Source organism: Perca flavescens, chromosome 3, assembly GCF_004354835.1.
Source record: "Perca flavescens isolate YP-PL-M2 chromosome 3, PFLA_1.0, whole genome shotgun sequence".
NCBI lineage: Eukaryota > Metazoa > Chordata > Actinopteri > Perciformes > Percidae > Perca > Perca flavescens.
In genome coordinates this window covers 43,098,953-43,123,906 of record NC_041333.1, presented here as the reverse complement: position 1 = coordinate 43,123,906, position 24,954 = coordinate 43,098,953, and the positions used below count along the sequence as shown (strand labels likewise).

Sequence of the window (24,954 nt, the reverse complement as noted above, 5' to 3'; positions counted from 1 at the left end):
TTCTTAAGATTATCTTGCCAGATTTATTTGCCATGACGCAATCTCACGGGGAAGTGCATGTAAACTAAATGGATACTGTGTCACGGCAACTTGCTGTAGTCATACTTATTCTTTGTACCAATAAAAAACAAAATAAAATAAAATGAGTGTGGATGAGAAAAATTGTTGGGGAGACGGGGTCACCATGGATTGTCTGTTCTTCAGCATGTAGCAGATGACAATTGACCTAGATCTAATGGTTACATCTGCTCTTCTCTTTATCATTCCCATTATGAGACTCTTTTGATGAGACATTAAACAGGCACTCGTGCTGTTGCCACATCTCCACCATCCTTTCTTCCAACTCAGTTGTCCACCGGACCCGTACTACAGCTGCTTTCGCGGACATTTTCAAAATTTTCCGTAACTTCCGTCTCCTTGCAGACCTGTCTCTCATTGTAGTTTCGGCGAGCTAACCACGACAGTATGTCGCCCACAATCAACCTCTGCTGCTAAAAGCAGTGAATCTGCAGTGATGTTTGAAATGGAGACACATGGATGTGTTAGCTGTCGAGGTTAGCTCGCCGAAACTACAGCCGAAGCTGCTGGCTGGCTATGCAACGTTAGCTAATGTCCGCTAGCATGGAGAGGACAGGCTAACTATAGCCAGTTAGCTTTGTGTGTAACGTAACAAAAAACGTGGGAGCGAAGTTTAACGTTTCATTCATAGTTATGTTACAAAAGGAGCACTAACACCACAGGTTTTATGTTGACAACGTGGACGCAGATATAGGAAACTCCGAAGGCAGTCGTAATATTTACCTAGCCGTCTAGGCTAACGCTGTTGCGCTAATGTTAGCAAAATGTCGGCATATCGTTTGCTAGCTGTCTAAACTTGTGAAAAGCTGAACAGCATCCCCATCCAAGTAATCAATAAACACTAGTTAAACATGTTACTGGACCTAGTAGGCTACCATCAAAACGTGAAATATTTAATCAATATGTGTTTACAACCATTGGGGGATTTCACAGGTGGGACTGGCAAGTTAGCACATAGCTAGCATATAGCTAGCATGATGCCTTCTATTTTCTAAATCCAGATAAGTTTACCGGTACTTATCTGAAATAACGACATGATCACTGTCACTAGATATACAGAAAACACTGACTTTCACTTGGTGCTATTCACGGACAGTAAAAACAACTCTTCCTCATCCCAGTCAGTCACCATAGTTCTAGTACCAGGCTGATGCACAGTCACCATAGTTCTAGTACCAGGCTGATACAGTCATCATAGTTCTAGTACTAGGCTGATACACTGTCACCATAGTTCTAGTACTAGGCGGATACATGTCTCCCCAACCTGATGTCCATTGGCAGAGCGGTGGACATCAATTGGGCTTAAGCCCAGAATCTTTTAGGTTTTTGAAAATAACTTCAACTTTGTTTAATTTCCTCTCTCCGTCTTCCTGACTGGAGCGGCAAAAAATGAAACAAAAGCTCTATTGGAAATGCGTGGTGGCGGACGGTAATGCGTCGCATCTAGAGCTTAGATCGGGGCCAAAAACTCAAGCCCGACCCAACCCGAGAATGCCCGTTGTGTCGGGCCCGGCCCAGCCCGGCCAGACACATTAACTGCAATTATGAGCCCTAGCATTCAGCTGACGTTATTAGAAAAGAATCTCCACCGGGGGAGCATGCCCCCGGACCCCCTAGGTTTGGGCTAAGCCCCGAATGTTTATATCGTCTGGCTCCGCCCCTGGTGACGTCATCACCGACTTGTGTTTAAAAAAAAACACTAATACCAAAAACGACAAAAATCTGACAAAAACTGACCTTTAACACTATTTGGAGACATTTTTAACAATGATATTGTTATGGTGGAGTGAAGATAAAGGACCCAAACGCAGGTTGAGGCAGGCAAGCAGGAGATGGTAGAACTTAGGGATTTAACTAAACAAAAAGCGGCAGTACAGAGACTGGAAAAACAAAAGCAACAGGCGAACAATGAACAACAGACTGATGGCAACACACAGGAATAGGAGCAAACTGAAAGACACGCTGGAACACAAGGACATGGATACAAAACAATCTGACAAGACACAAAGGGATTCACAGATGTTTAATACATGAGGTAACGAACGAATGAGATACAGGTGATATGGCAGGTGAAACACATTAGGGCGGGGCAGGACAATCAACAAAGGTGGGAAAACGCAGGAAGTAAAGTGGACAAGACAAGACAGAAAACCAGACTATCAAAATAAAACAGGAAACAGGAACAACAGATGGAAAACATGAGATCAACTAAACACAGAAACTTGACACAACACAGAACACAGTCAAGAGAGGATAAACACAATAAACAGGGAAATAACTAAACAGAAATCTACAAAACAGAATACAGACAACAGAAACAACAGGTAACAGAAATGGAACAAAATGCAAAGCAAAACACTGAAACCATAACAGATACATATATTGAATGCTATACTGTATGTACCTATTAATCAACAGTGGTGGTTAACCTGCAACATGGGCTTTAAGACTAAGAAAACCTCAAAAAGTGACATTTAAGGGACCTTAAGGACCCTCCCCCCCTACTAATTACTGCAAAAGTGGGTGCAAACGGTGAGGGGGGGTCTGGGGGTCCCCCCCAAAATTAAATTTGGTAGATGTGATTTCCTGTATTCTGGTGTATTTTTGGGATTGTCAGCTGGAGCAGGGCTGGAGAAGGGCAATACCTAAATTTGTTCAGATGGGACTGTCGGCAAATGTTAAGGAGAAAAAAACAATACTCGACAGCGGGCCCCCCGCAGCTGCTTAGTTCACTTATGCCTCGGGCTGGCTTTGACTGTGTGTGTGTGTGTGTGTGTGTGTGTGTGTGTGTGTGTGTGTGTGTGTGTGTGTGTGTGTGTGTGTGTGTGTGTGTGTGTGTGTGTGTGACTGTGTGTGTGTGTCTGAAGGCTGAGGCAGGGTGAGTGTTAATCCAACATTTATTATGTTACTGTTAGCTTTCAGCTCTGACTTCATGTAGGGCCTTATGGAATCTGTCTTATAGCTTTTTAAATTCTCTATTTCATGATTCCCTCCATGACAACTGACTGAGTGCTGGCTGGTTTTATATCCTACTGTATACTCTGTGTGTGTGTTACTTCCTGATCGTTGCTTCCTGTTTTTGACTCCTGAACAAACTTGATTTCTTTTAAATGTTGTGAGCTCACAGTCAGTGTTCCTGTTTGACCTCTCAGACTGACTTCAGATCAGAAGATGAGTGGTTTGGAGGAAGAGGAGGATGGAGCAGAGTCTGTAGTATCTGGCTGTCTGTCTATGAAGAGTGACTGGTCCAAAGATCCTCCTCCAGACTTCAGTAATGAACCTGGACCCTCAGACACAAAGTAAGACCACTGATACTAACTCATTTTATGAATCAGTTGCCAATGTCACGTTGTTGTTGTTACACATTCACACATTTGTTCATCTTCCTCTTTGTATCTGTGACAGCTGTCAGTGACCCAGAAAAACTCTCTAATCTAATCTAAGAGGACTAATACACACTTTAAATCCTCCTAATTATTGACAGTAGCAGCAGGTTGTGTGTTTAGAGCTTCATAAAGGGCTAAAAAAAGAGCATTTATCAAAGATTGAAGCAATATGAATAAAAAGCTGTTGGTGTTTGCAGAGTTGAGGACAACAGACAGAGAGCAGAGTCTGTAGTATCTGGCTGTCTGTCTATGAAGAGTGATCGGTCCAAAGATCTTCCTCCAAACTTCAGTAATGAACCTGGACCCTCAGACACAAAGTAAGAGACTGTTTTACTGTCAGCTGACCTGATGAAGATGAAGACTAAATGTTCTGATGAAAGATTAATATTCATGATGCAGAACTATTAGTTCAGATACTGTTTCTAACTCAGATGGATCTCTTCTGGCTTTTAAAGCTGAATGTTGAAGTTACTGTAAAGAGTTTTTTTAACTATTTAAAATCTAAAATGTGCATAAACTGTGGTGTTTAATTTCTCAAAATAAAACAACAGCCTCTATCATTTTAGTGATGAAGAAATGTTTTCACAGAGAGAGGAAGAGGAGTGATGTTTCTGAGGAGGAGCAGCCGTCCAGATCCAGAACCAGAGCTGGACTGCAGACAGCCAATCAGAGCAGCTCTGACCAAAGTAAGTCTGTCCATCTGTCTGCTGATGTCTTCATGTCTGAACACACCACTGGTTGTTGTAATACTGAGACATGTGTTGAGTCAGACAGCACAGACTAGGGCTGCACAACATATCATTTATTATCGTTGATTAGTGTTAACTAATGCAATATACACATCAAGAAAGATGCTCAGATTTTATTGTGTTAATTACAACGATAATTTAAGTAACTTTCTAATTTAAGTCATTCTTTTTTGTCTTTTAATATTTATTTCAATTTTTTTAATAAAAGAAAGTTGGAAATCATTTCCTTTCATTTGTTTTTAACTCAACAAGCGTTGTTGTATTTTAGCAGAATCCTGAAAGCAGCAGAACTGACAACACTTCATGTTTGTGTGATTATCGTATATATATATATATATATATATATATATATCATTCTACAAAGTTATAGCATAACATGTATTTTCCTTATATATCATGCTGCACTAGTGAAGATATTTAACATGAATATTGTTACAGTTTACGTCCATCTGAAATTTAACTGGATTGTTTTCATATTGGTAATAAAAAAATAATCAGATTATCATCTTTTCTCTTTCTTGTTCTGTCTCTCACCTTTGTCCTTTTTTTAGTGAATGTTGGTCATCAGAAACATAAGATCAGGCTGAAGGGGACATTTGAACGTGTGACTGAAGGAGCTGAAACAGGAAGTAGAACCCTCCTCAACAGGATCTACACTCTCCTCTACCTCATAGAGGGACAGAGTGAAGAGGTTAATACCCAACATGAGGTGAGGCAGCTCGAGACAGCTTCCAAGAAGAAGACCCTCCATGACTCTCCAATCAAGTGCTGTGACATCTTTAAAGCCTCACCTGGCCAACAGAAACACATCAGAGTGGTTCTGACGAGCGGCGTCGCTGGCGTTGGAAAAACCTTCTCAGTGCAGAAGTTCTGTCTGGACTGGGCCGAGGGTTTGGAGAACCAAGATATCAGTCTGGTGATTCCTCTTTCCTTCAGGGAGCTGAACTTGATCAGAGATGAGCAGTACAGTCTTCTGGAGCTGCTCCGTGTTTTCCATCCAACATTACAGGAGGTCCCAGCAGAGCAGCTCGCTGGCTCTAAACTTCTCTTCATCTTTGATGGCCTGGATGAAAGCAGACTTTACCTGGATTTCAACAACAATGAGGCTGTTTCTGATGTCACACAGAAGTCATCAGTCAACGTGCTGTTGACAAACCTCATCCAGGGGAAGCTGCTTCCCTCGGCTCTCGTCTGGATAACTTCCCGACCTGCAGCAGCCAATCAGATCCCTCCTGCGTGTGTTGACAGGGTAACAGAAGTACAGGGCTTCACTGATGCCCAGAAGGAGGAGTACTTCAGGAAGAGAGTCAGTGATGAAGAGCTGTCCAGCAGAATCATCTCCCACATCAAGACCTCCAGGAGCCTCCACATCATGTGTCTGATCCCAGTCTTCTGCTGGATCACTGCTACAGTTCTGGACCACATGTTGACTACAGACCAGAGAGGAGAGCTGCCCAAGACCCTGACTGACATGTACTCACACTTCCTGCTGGTTCAGACAAAGAGGAAGAAGCTCAAGTATGCTGAGGGACATGAGACGAGTCCACAGGAGCTGACGGAGGCTGACGGGGAAGTTCTTCTGAAGCTGGGGAGGCTGGCGTTTGAAGAGCTGGAGAAAGGAAACATCATGTTCTACCAAGAAGACCTGGAGCGCTGTGGTCTGGATGTCACAGAGGCCTCGCTGTACTCAGGAGTTTGTTCAGAGATCTTCAAAAGAGAGAGTGTGATCTTCCAGAAAACAGTCTACTGCTTCGTTCATCTGAGTGTTCAGGAGTTTCTGGCTGCAGTCTACCTGTTCCACTGTTACACCAACAGGAACACACAGGTACTGGAGGACTTCCTGGGAGGAGATTATCGTGTTCGTTGGGACAATGATCATTACCCATCCCTGGATGACTTCCTGAAGAGAGCCATGGAGAAATCCCTTGAAAGTAAAAATGGCCACCTGGACCTGTTTGTGCGCTTCCTTCATGGCCTCTCTCTGGAGTCCAACCAGAGACTCTTAGGAGGCCTGCTGGGTCAGACAGACAACAGTCCAGAAATCATCCAGAGAGCCATCAACAACCTGAAGGAGATGAACAGTGATGAGATGAACAGTTATGGGATCTCTCCTGACAGAAGCATCAACATCTTCCACTGTCTGACGGAGATGAAGGACCACTCAGTCCATCAGGAGATCCAAGAGTTCCTGAAGTCAGAGAACAGATCAGAGAAGGAACTCTCTGAGATCCACTGCTCAGCTCTGGCCTACATGCTGCAGATGTCAGAGGAGGTTCTGGATGAGTTGGACCTGGAGAAGTACAACACATCAGAGGAGGGACGACGGAGACTGATTCCAGCTGTGAGGAACTGCAGAAAGGCTCGGTAAGTCCAGATGTGATTATCATTTTAAATCAGTGTGAAGCTGAGACCATCAGTATTAGAGTAAACATACAGACTTTACACACATGAACAATATACAACTTACACACTATAAAAGATAAACCAGCTTATTGTAAATAATTCTACATGTTACTCTGCAAATGTCTTTGTTGTCTCAAACGCTGTGAGAATGAGACGATGATGATCTTTGTGTTTGTATCTAAAGTATCTTCTGTCATCATTTAATCACAACAGACAGCCTTTTTACAGTGTATACAGAGTCAGCAGTGTGTTTCTATAATGGGTCTATTTTATATACAAACAGACATTTATTATTTGTGATCTGCTGAACTAACATCACATGAAGTTTAAGCTTTTTCATAATAACTTTCAGTAAGTTATTTTTATCATATTTTTATGAGCAGATTCTGAACTATTTCATTTTAGGGAAGTTCATTTTCACATTTCATAACAATATCTATCAGGGCTGGTTTAAATAATAGATTTTTCTGATTTAAATAGATTTTCATTTGAATGATCCAATATGGATAGATAAAATCCACAATGGGTTTCTGTCTGTATAATATATGAAACTAGAAAAATCCGGAAGAAATTTTTACAGTGTGCCTACTACTTGGTGCACATCTCAATAACACTAGTTAAGTAGATACATATGTCACAATGTCACAGAGAGAGAGAGAGAAAACGAATACGAGTTTGATGGATTTAGGATGCTTAAAGTACTGATTATTTAAATGGAGTCTGATGGGTTTAGCGACACAAGCCTCAGCAATTCAATATATATATATATATATATATATATAATAATACATACAGTGTTGATTTAATGGTGAAGTGTTAATTATCTTAACCTTTTAGAGCTATACTTTTTAAAACCTATTTAAGACCTTTCTGTTTACCAGAAACAGGTGAAGTAGCGCTAAACACACCAGACTCCATTTAAAAATAGTACTTTTAGCGAGCATAGAGACAACATATATTTTCACATGTAAATTGGTAACCTATGTTTTTATTTCAACGAACACTAGAGTTTTGATGGTGGGAAAAACCTTTTCATAGCTTTATTTGTTTTCTGTCGACTTTGAATGAAGTATGTTTTACGATGCTTAAAGTACTGATTATTTACATGGAGTCTGGTGGGTTCAGCGACGTGAGCCTGTTTTAACACTGAATCATTAAGTGTCTTAACCCTTCAGAGATGTACCTTTTTAAAACCTATTTAAGACCTTTATGTTTACCAGAAACAGCTATGAAGAAGCTAGCGCTAAACCCACAAGGCTCCATTAAAAAAATAGTACTTTTAGCGTGAATAGAGCCAACACATTTGCACATGTAACTCGGTAACTTATGTGTTTATTTCAACCAAAACTAGAGTTGGGATGGTTGGAAAAGTGTAGAGAAGACCAAAAACGTCTTTTTATAGTTTTATTTTGTTTCTGTCGACTTTTAATGAAGTGTGTTTTACGATGCTTAAAGTACTGATTATTTACATGGAGTCTGGTGGGTTTACCGACACAAGCCTCAGCAGTACATATATATATATATGATTTGCTTAAATTTTAAATACATACAGTGTTGTTTTAATGGTGAAGTGTTAATTGTCTTGACCTTTTAGAGATATACCGTTTTAAAACCTATTTAAGACCTTTATGTTTACCAGAAACAGCTATTAAGTAGCTAGCGCTAAACACACCAGACTCCATTTAAAAAATAGTACTTTTAGCGTGAATAGAGCCAACACATTTTCACATGTAAATCGGTAAACTATGTGTTTATTTCAACCAACACTAGAGTTGTGATGGTTGGAAAAGTGTAGAGAAGACCAAAAACGGCTTTTCATAGCTTTATTTTGTTTCTGTCGACTTTGAATGAAGTATGTTTTACGATGCTTAAAGTACTGATTATTTACATGGAGTCTGGTGGGTTCAGCGACGTGAGCCTGTTTTAACATTGAATCATTAAGTGTCTTAACCCTTCAGAGATGTACCTTTTTAAAACCTATTTAAGACCTTTATGTTTACCAGAAACAGCTATTAAGTAGCTAGCGCTAAACCAAAAACGTCTTTTAATAGCTTTATTTGGTTTCTGTCGACTTTTAATGTAGTGTGTTTTATGATGCTTAAATGACTGTTTATTTACATGGAGTCTGGTGAAAAACAGCTTTTGGTGATTAGGTCTGAAGTCAGTTAGGAGTCAGTCAGTTGGTCAGTTAGTCCATCATTACATCATGTTAGCTGAGAAATAACACTTCTCCTTCCTTCCTTCCTCCTCCTCTCATCATCACAATAGAGATAAAAGTCTGGACAACGCAGTGATGTGGTTTTAAGTTTTCTTGTCCTCTCCTTTTCTTCTTCTCCTGTGGCAGTATGTGTTGCTAAAGTGATTCAACACTGCTTGAGTAAAGGCCATCGACACCACAGGTATATAGTTAATATCGTTAGTAACAGCTTATCTGAGCTACCTTTACTCTGCTTTCCTGTAAAGAGAGGACAACATGGCCGACAGTAAAGAGGAGGTGTGTGAGGGTGTGAACTTGTTGCTATGGTGTCTTCCATGGGTCAAACATATCCATGTAATGATAATTAATCCTCTGAAGTTTGTTCTGTATTTCAAAAACCGTGTGTCCAAACGACAAAATATTATGATCACCAGAAAGATAAAAGTCTGGCGAACGCATTGATGTGGTTTTTATGTTTGTGGTGTCAAACATATGGGACACAAAGCAGGTAACAAACAGGGAGCCATCTGCATCCTTCAGATACTTTTTTTCAGTTTCTATTGGCAGTCGGAGAAAGGGAGAGATACAGATGAGTGAGGAAGAAAAAGAGTAACAGTTAGAGAAAAATAAGGAACAAATGTCACTCTCCAAAGAAAGAAAAGTGGAGAGTGAAAACAGAGCATTTAATCCAGAATGGACAGACTCCTTTCTGTTCATACTTCCCAATGGGAGCACTAAACCAGTGTGTCTCATATGTGCAGAAACTGTGGCTCTTATTAAAGGTGCCAATGTGAAACGCCATTATGAGACAAAACATAAAGGTTTTGAACAAACATAACCACTCAAATCTGAATTGAGATCACAGAAACTAAGTAGTCTCAGAGCCCAATATGACCAGTCCACCAGGATCCTGAGCCACACATCCACTGCCCAGCAACCTGGTCCTCAGTGTTCCCTCAGAGTTTCTTGGATTTTGGGTAAACACAAAAAGCCATTTACAGATGGAGGGGTTGTCAAAGAATGCATGAGTGCAGTAGCTGAAACACTACTTGAGGGAAAAGAAAAAAATGAGCTTTGTGATAAAATAAAGTAAATTCCCATGTCAGCATCATCTGCCACAAAGAAAAGTGAAATATGAAGTCAGGATGTGCTAACCCAGCTAGATGAAGCCATGCATAAGGCCCCATGTGTAGGCTTAGCTGTGGATGAGTCCACTGACATATGGGACAATGCTCAGCTGTTAGAGTATGCCAGGTTTTTCAACACAGACCAGAAAACATCCTGTGAAGACTTGATAGGTGTCACTCCCCTTCAGACCAGTACAAGAGGAGAGGATATCTACCTGGCCATTAAGGAGATGGTAACAAAAAGAGGAATAGAGCCAAAACAAGTGGTTTCAATAACCACAGATGGAGCCCCTTCTATGATAGGGAAGAAAAAGGAGCTGTAGCAAGACTGAAAGGGGACAATCCTGAGCTTTTATCTTACCATTGCATCATTCCTCAATCTGTCCTCTGTGCCTCCCTGTCAGATGAGCATGCTGAGGTGATGAATACAATGATGAAAATGATAAGTTTTCTCAGGGCATCCTCTTCCTACCAGCGTCGCATGCTTAGGGAATTCCTCAGAGAAGTTGATGCCAATGCTGATGACCTTTGCTGCACAACAATGTGAGATGGCTCAGCAAAGGCAGGGTGCTAGAGCGCTTTTGGTCCATCAGGAGGGATTTAGCATCTTTTTTGGCAGAGCTAAGCAGTCAGAAGGCAACATAGTTTTCTCTCTTTTTAGAAAATGAGAAATGGATGGATAATGTGGCCTTTTTGGTTGATATCACATCCTATCTGAATGAACTGAATTTGAGGCTACAGGGCAAGGACAATTCTATTTGTGAACTGATGACAGCTGTTCACTCCTTTCAGAGGAAACTTGAAGTGTTCAAGGAAGACCTGCAGGGAGACTGTGGACACTTCCCAGCAGTGCAGGAACAGGTTCAGGGACAGAGAGATTTGTCTTCTTTTGTTGATTTTATTGATAAGCTGATTGTAAACTTCAGCAACCATTTTGACAGCTTCAGCTTTGGAGAGCAGCTCACATGTTCATTCAGAACCCATTTCTGATCACAGATGTCAGGGGCTTCTCAGAGGAAGTCACACAGCCCTTTAAATGGGTAAATGCTGGGTCTCTCCAGATGCAATTGGTTGATCTTCAAGCAGATGTGGCCCTGAAAGAGCAGTTTGAAAGAACTGACCCTTCCACTTTCTGGCTCCAAATGGTCCCTGAGACTGCCTTCCCAGGTCTGAGGAAAGTAGCCCTATACATCTTGACCATGTTTGGCTCCACATACAACTGCGAGGCAGCTTTCTCCACAATGAACATAATTAAAACTAAATATCGTTCCAGGCTCACCAATGAGCACTTTCACATGTGTATGAGAATGGCCCTGACTCCATTCAAGCCCAGGTTTAAAATCCTGGCAAGCTCAATTCTCTCACTGAGCAAAAACATGGTGGAGTGAGATATGAGGGGAAGAAAGTGATACTCTAAAACTCTACAATTGTTAAGATCTGCTGAGATTTATTATTTGTAAAATTGGTTGAGACAGAAAAGGGGAAATTCAAACTTTTCCTCCCTTTAGATTATTTTTCTGAAGTTAAGCACTTTTTTTAAAAATGCACAATTTTCACATTTTATTTATTTTCTCTCATTTTGAAAGGCAGCCCTAGTTTTATTTAGTTAATGGGAGAACATTTACATATCTACAGTCATACATATATGTTCAGTTCTATGTTACGTGACAATAAATATTGTCAACAAGTTTTTGAATTGTACTGAATTAATTTGATTTTACGGTCAGTTATTGATTACATTCAATACAACTCTTGTTATGATTTGATGCTATAAATAAAATTGATTTGAATTGAATGAAAAATACATTAAAGGTTAGCTACAGTTTTTTCAACCTTGCCCCTGTTTGCCCATGCATTTGTGTCTAATAGACTAATATGACCAAAGATCTTTGAATTTGGTCCAGTATTTAGGGAGATCACAATGACGAGCCGGTGTGAACCGAGCTACTATGTAACCTAATGGGGCAATTGTGAAGCCTTGCTTTTTGTCCAATAAACGTGATTCTTTTTTGCTACTGACAGGCTGAGATTGTTGCTAAAAGTGTCTGACAACATTATAGATCTCAGGACTCGACTTCTTGACTGAAGACAGTGGTGTGGAGAGTGAAACACGAGACGAGAAACAGGTGTTCAGGTAGTCTGTTGTTACGGAGTAGGATACAGAAATCATAGGCTCCTGTTATCTAAAAGATTTTCAGTGCAATGGCTCAATATTTAAATGATTTTGACAATGTGGAATCACTTTCATTGGACAGAAAATAAGGTTCAACATTGCCCCATTAGGTTACATTGTAGCTTGATTAGCGCCAGCCTGTCATTGCGATCTCGCTCAATACCGGACCAAGGTTGAAAAAGAAACGGTAGTTACCCTTTAATGTAACTGCTTTGGGGTAAATTCTTGATGTAAACATTAAGACTTTAATAGTAGAGATAGAGGCTAGTCCCATCGGAGGGGAAAACATCTCTCTGCTCTGTTGACTTGTATTGTGTGAAGGTTTCCTCCTCTTTGTTCCGTCTGCTAGAAAACAACAGAAACATGTCTTAAAGCTGCTCTGTGGTGATATTCACTACCAAAAGGCTTAATACACCAGAAGTTACGTTTTCATAAGCTGCTGACCTTAAAAACTGAGCTTTTTTGAAGAAAAAAGTGGATAAAGACGTGATGAATCAGCGGAGAGAATGGGAAGACTTTAGGATCCCACAGCATCATCACACCAACCTAACGATAGTCCGACATTAGTTAGCTTAACTTACAGATAGAAGAGGAGAGTTCCCCTCCGGTGGGCGTGGCTTTCAGAGTATGAAACGATGCGCTCTGTCTCTATGCAGCAGGTTAGAGGGAACCTTATACAACTGTATCATCTCTTTCATATCCAAGATAAATTAGTTTTACAACTGAAATATTCTAAATAAACATTGAAATTGTGAATCGGAATCAGATCTATCAGGAAATTACAGGCGATACCCAGCCCTAATATCTATAATCATTGTTTGATGAGAGAGAGGATGTGGGGGGGAGGTCACAAAAACATCTCCATCCTCGATAAATAAAAGCTGCAACTTTACATTGTTTAGTTTCCAACAATGAGCATCTTTTGATATGGGACAAGATTTTTAAAGATTGTCCCATTTCTGGTCACCCTAAAATTCAAACTGTCAGAAAACGCCTTTCTTTTACTTTTCAGTAACACTGAAGGCAAGATGGGCAGAGAAAATAGCAGCAGACATTAGCGCCATGGTTCTTTATTGAATGTGTGAATTTATCTCCTGATTTACTGAGACATCAGCTGATCACACAGTCAGCTGCTGGGACGACCTCCAGGTTCGTTCTGCCAGTGAAGGAGAGCTCAGCAGGTTCACCTCAGTGGTGGGATTTTATCTTCCTCAAGCTCAGAGGAGAAGTGAGTTGTAGTTATACTATAGATGCAAGTCTGCAGTCTTAATTTTTTAATACAAAATAAATCCAGAATGGATCTCTGTCTGTATGGCATGGCCATTTTTGAAAGGGGTCCCATGACCTCTCACCTCAACATATCTGAATCTAACATCAGACCTTTGTGAATGTGCTTTTTGATGAAATGTGATAGTCTGTTTTTTAAGAATAAAAGTTTCAGATTTGATTATTCTTTAAATGTTGTTTATTATCTGTCATCACAGGATTGTTAACTGTGAACTCTCTGACACTGACTTTGAAGTCGTGGCCTCAGCGCTGAAGTCCAACCCCTCCCACCTGAGAGAGCTGGACCTGAACAACCTGGAGGGTTCAGCAGTGGAGTGTCTGTGTGCTGGACTGCAGAGTCCGAACTGTAGACTGGAGACTCTGAGGTCAGTTCATGTATTGTGCTCACATACAGTGTATAACTCACTAGGGCTGTTGGAACAAATTCCGAAAGTCAAATATAATTTGAATAGTAAAACTATCAATTCTATTTTAATGCTGAAATTACCATTTTAATGTGATTCTGTATGTTAGCTAATGTTTTTTTTCCTTGGCCTGCCCACATGCTTTTTTTTGTCACGTCTGATGAACAATCAGTTATGTTTTTAGGACTAGGTGAAACAATCCCCTGTTGAGAACCTGAGGTATGAGTGGTGACAATGTATCCATCAGAGTGGTTTCCTCGCTGTGGTGGTGACAGGCCTGGTTGAATGGGATGAGAATGGGGGTTTATAGCTTCATTGGGGTCATCAGGTGGTCACCCTCCTTCACTGGTGTTTCAATGATAGGCCCACGACACCTCCAGAGGGCTCATCGGCAGCAACTGGTGTCCCAGGTCAACTGATTTATCCAGTATCAATTCTAAATACTATAGGTCAATTAATTGGTTATCGGCAAATACGGCCCAACCTAGCTATCGGTATCGGTAAAATCCACTATCGGTCGACCTCTAGTCATTATCAACACCAACCCACACATACACACACAAGCCAACGTTCAGTCCATGTAACAGACAACCTCATAGGCATAGCACAAGTGGTACAAACAGGCAGGACAGGAAAAACAAGATAGCAGCAAGATGTAGTGTCTACATGTAACGTTGACAGTCCTGATTACCTGTTAGCCACTTCTTTAGGTTAAATTCATTGTAAGTTGGAATGAGGTTCCATTCAAGAGAAGCCCTGACTGAAAAAGCTGTTTGAAATCAGCTGTTGGGATCAAATCAGCTGTTTGCGAACATATAGTAGCTAAATCTATCCATGAAAAATATATTTCTTTAAGTAGATATAGTTATAACCAGATTAAGTTAGCCAAGCAGTTTGGTGTTTATATGTGCGCTAGTTGTTTGGAAAATTCCATGATCTCTACCATTACAAAGCTAACGTTACCTTAAGATGACTGGCTGACTAACATTCAACAGGGAGGGACTACAAATCCTCTCTGTTGCTTTTCTTTATTTTGAGAGTGCATTGCCCCACAATATGAATACAGTTTGATTATAACTTTTATTTAGTTGGTAACCGTTGTTGTATGATCGCTTTATTACACGAGAGGGTTTGATTATCACTTCAGTCATTCTTACGAACCTCGGTGCTGGCGCCTCGGTCTTAGATGCACCACTGTTGTGCCAACAAGGACATTAAATCAAACTCTCTCGTGTAATATTGCTTAATTCCATTATGATTAATGATCATTTTCCAACTTGTTTAAAGTAGAGCAGCAGACATGCTGAGAAGGGATTTCATATACTGTATCACCAAAAGTCCAGACTCAACATATAAACACAATCATTATTTGTCTTACATGATTTTTCTCTAAACTTTAAGCTTTATTCAATTTAAACTGACCGTCTCATTTTAGGATTTAAAATGTAATTATTCGAAAATCTTTGAATGTTTCCAAAGCATAGTGTTCTTATTTATAACATGTCATAATGCACAAAGTATGAACTATGGCTGAGATTGAGAAACTAATTCTTTTTTAAATCTTAAGTGAATATAAATACTGGCTACATTGTTACTCCTCATTCAGTCACAATACGTTAATGTTTCCAACTTGTTTAGAAAATGGATTTTATATTCTCTATCACCAAAAGTCCAGACTTAACATTTAAACACAATCGTTATCTGTCTTATTCATTACCGCCCTTCCAAAAAAAGCTCTGGAAGTGTGATTCATTCATCAATAAATACTCTATCTTTCATCAGGAGTTAAATGTACTAACGTGTTTCCTTCCTGTTGTCTCTCCAGACTGAGTGGCTGTAACCAGTCAGAGAGAAGCTGTGAAGCTCTGTCCTCAGTTCTCAGCTCCCAGTCCTCTAGTCTGAGAGAGCTGGACCTGAGTAACAACAACCTGCACGATTCAGGAGGGAAGCTGATCTCTGATGGACTGAAGAGTCCACACTGCAGACTGGAGAATCTCAGGTCAGGTCAAGAACAATAATTTTTGAAAATACAGTATTGAAAAATACTTTGGAAACATAAAGAAATGTGAATGCTTCCAAAGTATATCATTCTGAGTTAGAATCACTTCATAAAAAATCACATATGAACTGTGGCTGGGATCCAGAAATCATTTATGTTTTAATATCATGTGAGTTTGATTCATGATTCAGTCTTGATTAGTTATCTACAACTTGTTTAGAATAAAACAGAAAGGATTTAAACAGAAAAGGGGTTTAATATATTAAATATACCAAAAGTCCAGACTCAACATTTAAACACAAGTATTATCTGTCTTGTTTCCGGTCATCTCTCCAGACTAAGTGCCTGTAACCTGTCAGACAGAAGCTGTGGAGCTCTGTCCTCAGTTCTCAGCTCCCAGTCCTCTAGTCTGAGAGAGCTGGACCTGAGTAACAACAACCTGCATGATTCAGGAGGGAAGCTGATCTCTGATGGACTGAAGAGTCCACACTGCAGACTGGAGACTCTCAGGTCAGGAGTCGTTAACCCATTCAACTGATATCCATTTAAACTCTGATTAACTTTAGATGATAAAACAGCTGACATGTAGCTTTGTGTCGGCTAATTCGATAATCTTCAGCAGTACTTATTAATTATATATTTATAAATTTCTAGACTCAGAGTTACTTTCCATGAGGAGTTTTCATTGTTAACTTTTGTTGTTAAATAATTAAATAGAACGGATGATTTTAAATGTGTATTCTAAATCTGGACCAAAATGTACCTGGACAAAAAACAAACAAAACAAACATAGCTCCACATGTTGACAGAGGGTTCCTGTGTGTTGTTCTATGTATTTGCAGTCTGTCAGGCTGTCTGATCTCAGAGGAAGGCTGTTCTTCTCTGGTCTCAGCTCTGAGCTCCAACCCCTCCCATCTGAGAGAGCTGGACCTGAGCTACAATCATCCAGGAGACTCAGGAGTGAAGCTACTGTCAGAGGGACTGAAGGATCCTCTCTGGAGACTGGACACTCTCAGGTACACAGACTGATGAACAAAAAGGAGATATTTGTGTAGCACGTTTTAAAGGAGATCATCTCCAGGAACTAAACTGATAACTCCCTTTTGTTAAAAATTGATGTAGTTGGGACAAATCTCTGAATGTTAAAGGAACTGTCCGTGGTTTTAAGAAAAGTCCTTTTTTCCTCTTTTCCGTGATCAAATCAGTTTCAACTCGACAGAAAGGTCCAGGACAGGTTTACCCTAGCTTAGCACAAAGCAATGTGCTTTCTACGATGTGGGAAGAGTGTGTGAATGAAGCATTAATCTACTCTTTTAGCAGACTAGTTAGCTAGGTTTTTAAAATGTCAGTTGCGGGGGCTGCATGGCTCATGTGATCGATCAGAGACGTACACTGACGTCTAGACTAATTATTGTACAAAGTTCCTCTTGTGCTGGAAGAGTACCGACTCTAAGTTCAAAACACTCTTTCCTAGTCGCTGTGGTGCAAACACAATATACTGTATGTGTGTGTGAGAGTGATGTACTGTTGATGTTTCTCTATAGAGAAAGGTCCACTGTTGCACCAAATGCTTTCTCTTGGGGGAATTGTTGGGTCTCTATAAATGATTGTGTGGCAGTGGCGTCGGCAGCCGTAATCCTGTTTGCACTGTGCATACATTTTGTTCTACAAGACACTGATCTAATGATAACAAGGTGTAAATGCACACATAGTCTGTTCTGCTCTCTGCTATGTTCAGTTATATTTCCTTCATTATTTATACGTTATTTCACCCACAGGCCATCCACTATTAATCAGAATATTCATTGTTATGACTCGATCTATAGAGCAGAGGTGGGCCGTCAGGGCCAGCAAGGCCTTCTCTGCTGGCCAAGAGATTGTTATATTTTTATAATTAAAGTCCTATATATTCATTTGTAAAATAAATAAATACACACTACCGGTCAAAAGATCTAGAACAACCCAATTTTTTTTGTTTTTTATTGAAATTTTATCAGTTCAAGTCCAATGAATAACTTGAAATGGTACAACGGTAAGTGGTGAATTGCCTGAGGTTAAAAAAAAAGTAAGGTTGCTGTACCCTCGTGAGCATTATTTGAACAGTATTGTACTGCAGAAAGTAGTGTGTTGCTATAAAAATGGCGGGAAAAAGGCAACTAACAATGGAAGAGAGACAGACCATCATAACACTTAAGAATGTTGGTCTTTCCTACAGAGAAATTGTGAAGAAGGTCAAGGTGTCAGTGAGTACAGTATTCTTCACCATCAAAAGGCACTTAGAAACTGGGGGAGACTCTGACAGGAAGAGGTCTGGCAGACCCAAAGCCAAGACAAGTTTCTGAGAGTCAACAGCTTGCGTGATAGGCGGCTCACAGGACAACAGCTTCAAGCACAGCTTAGTAGTGGTCGGAATAAGAAGTCTCAGTTTCAACTGGAAAGAGAAGACTTGGAGCTGCAGGTTTGATAGGTTGAGGTGCAGCAAGAAAGCCATTGCTAAGATGTCAGAATAAGAAAGAGAGTCTTGCCTGGGCCAAGAAACATCTTCAATGGACTACTGAAGACTAGAAGAAGGTGCTATGGACTGATGAACAAAAATTTGAAATCTTCAGTTCATCATGCAGGATTTTTGTAAGCTGTCGAGTAGGCGAAAGGATGGTTCCTCAGTGTGTGACATCAACTCTCAAATATGGAGGAGGAAGCGTGAGTGCCATCGTTAAATCGTTCATTTGTTCTATTCTTTCATTTCAGAGTACAGTAAGACATTGAACTGCATGAATTTCAATAAAAACCTGGAAAAATTGGGTTGTTCTAAAACTTTTGACCTGTAGTGTATATTTATCAATTTCATTTCATATATTGTATACGTTGCAAGTTTGTTTACATTTTTAGATGTAAAGTTCATGAAATTAAGGTGGATGTACTTTTTCTTCACATGATGAGCAGCTTTTGGTAAATTTAATGTATTTTCCAGCATTTTAGTGAAATGATTTTATAGCTATTACTGCTTGCTTTAGGTGTTAAAGATTTGAGCAGTGTCAGAGGCTATTGTGCCTTTGTGTGTGCGTGGTGACGTGTGTGTTAAGCCCCCTCCCCCCGCTGCTTGGCTGGAATTTGTGGGGAGGCCTGTTGATCGCTGATTGTGTTGTTTGTGTTTTTGATTGCTTTGTGGTCACCGTATGAGTAAATATGACCGGTTGTTGTGGGTTTCTTTTGGTTTCTTTGGTAATTCCATTCATTTTGACTATATGTGATGCAGCATCCTGTCATACTGCGTGAAAGTGATGCTTCAGTCAGCGTGTGTTCATGTCTCTGCAGTAGTGTCAGAGGCGCAACTACCCAGTGTCAGAGGGGTGTGCAGCAACAATTTTGGCCCCCCCACAAAAAAACAAATAAATAAGTGTGCCGGACATCATCATGTATGAGCTTTAAATAATTAAGGTTTATTTTAAAGTATATCAGCCACTGTAGGCCTACCAAAATTTAAATAATTATATGGTATATGTACATATATACTGTATATATACTATACATATACAATCACATTATTGATGGCCATTTTTACTTGTACTGTATTTTCATTATAATAAATAAATCATCATTGATGGCATTTGAGCGTTGATGATGTTTAAATTTGCGTTCGGATTTGTTTACTACGTCCCTGCTGTCAGACATAGGCTAATTGTTATATTTTCCATCTCTGTCTCTGTATCAAGTGGCTCCCCCTACACTTCCACCTAATGTTAGACCTCCCTGTTGCCTTCCCCTGTCTTTCCTGGTCCACCATCTTCACACCTGAATGAAATGAACTCACTGTTAAATATAGCAGCCTAAACTCAATTCTTAAATCAGCCTAGTGATGGTATTAGATAAGACAACTATTATGCAGTAAGGTTGTGCTGCTGTTGAAATTACATTCACATTTTGGGTTTAAAAAAGTACAAATATGGAGAGCCACTTAGCACAGACCTTAAAAAGAGAGAGATGTGACTCTGTAATTACAGCTTCCATGTCACCCAACAGATGTAACTATAGGCCTAGCCTGACCAAAGTTATTGCATTAGTTATGTTTTCCTGATTCTTGTCATTTATTGTACATGCTACCCTATATTTTACCAGTTTTCAGCTCAGCAACCTCGGTTTTGCATATTCTAAGCTATTCCCAGTGTTGAACCCTCATTTGGCTGCTACATTCCCAGTGTTAGCTAACGCTAGCTAGTCTGTTAACATGAATATTTGGCTGCTACATTCCCAGTGTTTAGTCTGTTAACATGAATATTTGGCTGCTACATTCCCAGTGTTAGCTAACGCTAGCTAGTCTGTTAACATGAATATTTGGCTGCTACATTCCCAGTGTTAGCTAACGCTAGCTAGTCTGTTAACATGAATATTTGGCTGCTACATTCCCAGTGTTTAGCTAAGTCTGCTAGCTAGTCTGTTAACATGAATATTTGGCTGCATGAATACATTCCCAGTGTTAGCTAGCTAGCTAACAGAATATTTCTGTTAACATGTTAACATGAATATTTGGCTGCTACATTCCCAGTGTTTCCCTAGTCTGTTAACATGAATAGCTAATTCCCTAGTGAATATTTGGCTGCTACATTCCAGTGTTAGCTAGCTAGTCTGTTAACATGAATATTTGGCTGCTACATTCATTCCCAGTGTTAGCTAACGCTAGCTAGTCTGTTAACATGAATATTTGGCTGCTACATTCCCAGTGTTAGCTAACGCTAGCTAGTCTGTTAACATGAATATTTGGCTGCTACATTCCCAGTGTTAGCTAACGCTAGCTAGTCTGTTAACATGAATATTTGGCTGCTACATTCCCAGTGTTAGCTAATTCCCGCTAGCTAGCTAGTCTGTTAACATGAATATTTTGCTACATTCCCAGTGTTAGCTGCTAGCTAGTCTGTTAACATGAATATTTGTTACATTCCCAGTGTTAGCTAACGCTAGCTAGTCTGTTAACATGAATATTTGGCTGCTACATCCCAGTGTTAGCTAACGCTAGCTAGTCTGTTAACATGAATATTTGGCTGCTACATTCCCAGTGTTAGCTAACGCTAGCTAGTCTGTTAACATGAATATTTGGCTGCTACATTCCCATTCTAGTCTGTTAACCAGTGTTAGCTAACGCTAGCTAGTCTGTTAACATGAATATTTGGCTGCTACACATTCCCAGTGTTAGCTAATTCCCAGTGTTAGCTAGCTAGTCTGTTAACATGAATATTTGGCTGCTACATTCCCAGTGTTAGCTGTTAGTCTGTTAACATGAATGCTAACGCTAGCTAGTCTGTTAACATGAATATTTGGCTGCTACATTCCCAGTGTTAGCTAACGCTAGCTAGTCTGTTAACATGAATATTTGGCTGCTACATTCCCAGTGTTAGCTAACGCTAGCTAGTCTGTTAACATGAATATTTGGCTGCTACATTCCCAGTGTTAGCATTTTATTTGCCTCCAAGCACAAACGTCCCACTTTAAATCCTACCTGTTGCCTTTCACCATCCATGTATTTAACTGCTGTTGCATCCCTTGACATGCTATCTCCTTTTCCCTCTTTCTTTTTCTTCTTTTAGCCCCCGACAGCTGTTTTGCTTCATCCATCTTTTTCCACAGACGACAACTCACTACTGTACCTGCTTGCTCAGCGCTCACGGCGCCACTATTCGCGACTTTACGAATCCTACTATGGCCACGCCAAGACCCTACTTGGCGTGGCCATAGTAGGGAGTGCCCCCCCACTCCCTCTTCTACAGTATGTCAACATTCTATGATGAATCTTATGAGATAGGGCTCAAGCCTGTTAGTCCTCTACAATGTAATATAATAACATTGAGGAAATGCAGAAATGATTTAGAAACACACAAAAGCAGCTACATATAGAAAATACCAAAAAATAATTTGTAAATATTATTTTTTTTTTTACCATCGCTTTGGCGCCCCCATGGTGGTGCGCCCCCTATGCGCCGCATATAGCGCATACCCACTTTTTGCGCCACTGAGTAGTGTATTAGGTGTCTCTAGGTGTTGAGCCTTGTGTTAAATCACGTTATTCCATGCAGTAATGTCCTAGTGTCATGGTGAGGTTAATCAAAGGGGATTTAATTGCTGTAGTATAACAATTGTCAAGTTATGTATGGTTCACACTTCAGCTCTTTGCCCAAACTTGAAAAAGGCCTCTTCAAGGACTGAAGGACACACGGGACAACTCAGATTTCTTCTGACTTCTCTTTCATTTAATTCCGGTTTAGTTTGTTTTACATGGATTTTAATTTGTATGTACAAGCAGCAGAGGGATTATTAATAGCAGCAGAATATTGTAGTTAGTTAGTTAGTAAGTAGTAGTAGTATTAGAAGTAGTAGTAGAAGTAGTAGTAGAAGCATGCACGGAGTTTGCGGGGGGCCAGGGGGAGCACTGACCCCCTGGTAGCTGAAACGGGTAATTGCATTGTTTCAAAAATGAGTGGAATAATTAATTCTGACATAACCAGATATTTTATAAATACTTTAAAAACACAAAACAATTAAATGGTGATAGGTAATACATCTGGTTTCATATACTGCTTTAGTAAAAATAATATTTTTTCAGGGCTCTGCCTCTCACCTGAGACCATTGTCGACGAATATGCAGGACACAAAAAACAATAATTTGTTGCACTAGTCGGGACATGTTACCGTGCCAACGTTACAATAAAGGTTGCCTGAATGCCATGTATATACATTTGCTGTCAGCTTACTAATTGAATGTGCGTTTTGTGTAGATTTGGACTTTGATACGTTTTATTCCACTTTGTTTAAACGGCGAAGTTCACCTCGTCCACCTGTTTGGAGCTGACTGGTGAATGTGATGCTTGTATAGGCCTTGCTGGATACACCGGGACTCTGTTTGTGGATCTACTGATCGCTGTGGATGACTTGTTTTCATGTCATTGGATTACCGCAAAATACTGGTCTTTTCTTAACGTGTCTTAACGTTTTATGGTGCGATTGCGCTTGGTTTCTGCGTTTGGAGAGGCATCTCAACAGACTGGAGGTCCAACACTGATTGTTCACTGTTAACCTACATGTTAGTTGAATTTAAGTGTCGGGGCATTCTGCCACCGTCTGTCTATTGTGCTCCAACACAGCCGTGCCCACGGGCCTCAGTTTGGTTTGAGATGTGCTGGGGACAGAGACGCATTCGGAGGAACATCTCCAGAAGTGCTGGGTACAATGACGCATACAGAGGTAGCTGTTGTGTTAACAGTGTAATCTGTTGTGTTAGTAGAGGTAGCTGTGTTGTTAGCAGGGTTAGCAATTGTGTTAGCAGAGGTAGATGTGGTGTTAGCATAGTTAGCTGTGGTTTTAGCAGACTTAGCTGTGGTGTTAGCAGAGGTAGCTGTTGTGTTAGCAGAGGTAGCTGTTGTGTTAGCAGAGGTAGATGTGTTAGCAGAGGTAGCTGTTGTGTTAGCATAGTTAGCTGTTGTGTTAGCATAGTTAGCTGTGGAGGTAGCTGTGGTGTTAGAAGGGTTAGCAGTTGTGTTAGCAGAGGTAGCTGTTGTGTTAGCATAGTTAGCTCTGCTGTTAGCAGGGGTAGCTGTTGTGTTAGCAGACTTAGCTGTTGTGTTAGCAGAGGTAGCTGTTGTGTTAGCATAGTTAGCTGTGGTGGTAGCATAGATAGATGTTGTGTTAGCAGAGGTAGCTGTTGTGTTAGCATAGTTAGCTATGGTGTTAGCAGGGGTAACTGTTGTGTTAGCATAGGTAGCTGTTGTGTTAGCATAGTTAGCTATGGTGTTAGCAGAGGTAGCTGTTGTGTTAGCATAGTTAGCTATGGTGTTAGCAGGGGTAACTGTTGCGTTATCAGAGGTAGGTGTGGTGTTAGCAGATGTAGCTGTTGTGTTAGCATAGTTAGCTGTGGTGGTAGCATAGGTAGCTGTTGTGTTAGCTGTTGTGTTAACATAGTTAGCTGTGGTGTTAGCATAGGTAGATGTTGTGTTAACAGAGGTAGCTGTTGTGTTAGCATAGTTAGCTATTGTGTTAGCATAGTTAGCTATTGTGTTAGCATATGTAGATATTGTGTTAGCAGACATGGCTGTTGTGTTAGCATAGTTAGCTGTTTTGTTAGCAGAGTTAGCTGTTGTGTTAGCATAGTTAGCTATGGTGTAAGCAGAGTTAGCTGTTGTGTTAGCATAGTTAGATATCGTGTTGTGTTAGCATAGTTAGCTATGGTGTTAGCAGAGGAAGCTGTTGTGTTAGCATAGTTAGCTATGGCGTTAGCAGGGGTAACTGTTGTGATATCAGAGGTAGCTGTGGTGTTAGCAGATGTAGCTGTTTTGTTAGCATAGTTAGCTGTGGTGTTAACAGAGTTAGCTGTTGTGTTAGCATAGGTAACTGTTGTGTTAGCAGAGGTAACTGTGGTGTTAGCAGGGGTAGCTGTGGTGTTAGCAGAGTTAGCTTTGGTGTTAGCATAGGTAGATGTTGTGTTAGCATAGTTAGCTGTTTTGTTAGCATAGTTAGATATGGTGTTAGCATAGGTATATTTTGTGTTATCAGATGTAGCTGTGGTGTTAGCAGAGGTAGCTGTTGTGTTATCATAGTTAGCTGTGGTGGTAGCATAGATAGATGTTGTGTTAGCAGAGGACGCTGTTGTGTTGGCATAGTTAGCTGTGGTGTTAGCAGATGTAGCTGTTGTGTTAGCTTAGTTAGCTATGGTGTTAGCAGGGGTAACTGTTGTGTTAGCATAAGTAGATGTTGTGTTAGCAGAGGTAGCTGTTGTGTTAACATAGTTAGCTGTGGTGTTAGCAGATGTTGTGTTAGCAGAGCTGTTGGTGGTTAGCAAGGTTAGCTGTGGTGTTAGCAGAGTTAGCTGTTGTGTTAGCATAGTTAGCTATGGTGTTAGCAGGGGTAACTGTTGTGTTATCAGAGCTAGCTGTGGTTTTAGCAGATGTAGCTGTTGTGTTAGCATAGTTAGCTATGGTGTTAGCAGGGGTCACTGTTGTGTTAGCAGAAGTAGATGTTGTGTTAGCAGAGGTAGATGTTGTGTTAGCAGAGGTAGCTTTGGTGTTAGCAAGGTTAGCTGTGGTGTTAGCAGAGTTAGCTGTTGTGTTATCATAGTTAGCTGTGGTGGTAGCATTGATAAATGTTGTGTTAGCAGAGGTAACTGTTTTGT

At 40.4% G+C, this 24,954-nt stretch overlaps 2 protein-coding genes across 2 annotated transcripts in view; one reads left to right on the top strand and one right to left on the bottom strand.

Moving 5' to 3' along the window:
- The window catches only part of LOC114552340 (protein NLRC3-like), a 211,249-nt gene that overhangs the window by 66,661 nt on the left and 119,634 nt on the right, over positions 1-24,954 (top strand). Inside the window, exons 3-4 of the mRNA XM_028573031.1 lie at positions 3,231-3,377; positions 3,662-3,681. Coding sequence (XP_028428832.1) covers positions 3,231-3,377; positions 3,662-3,681 — 167 coding nt within the window. The remainder of the gene's footprint in view (positions 1-3,230; positions 3,378-3,661; positions 3,682-24,954) is intronic.
- Positions 1-24,954, bottom strand: part of LOC114552326 (NACHT, LRR and PYD domains-containing protein 5-like) — a 484,575-nt gene that overhangs the window by 387,647 nt on the left and 71,974 nt on the right. The window lies entirely within an intron of this gene.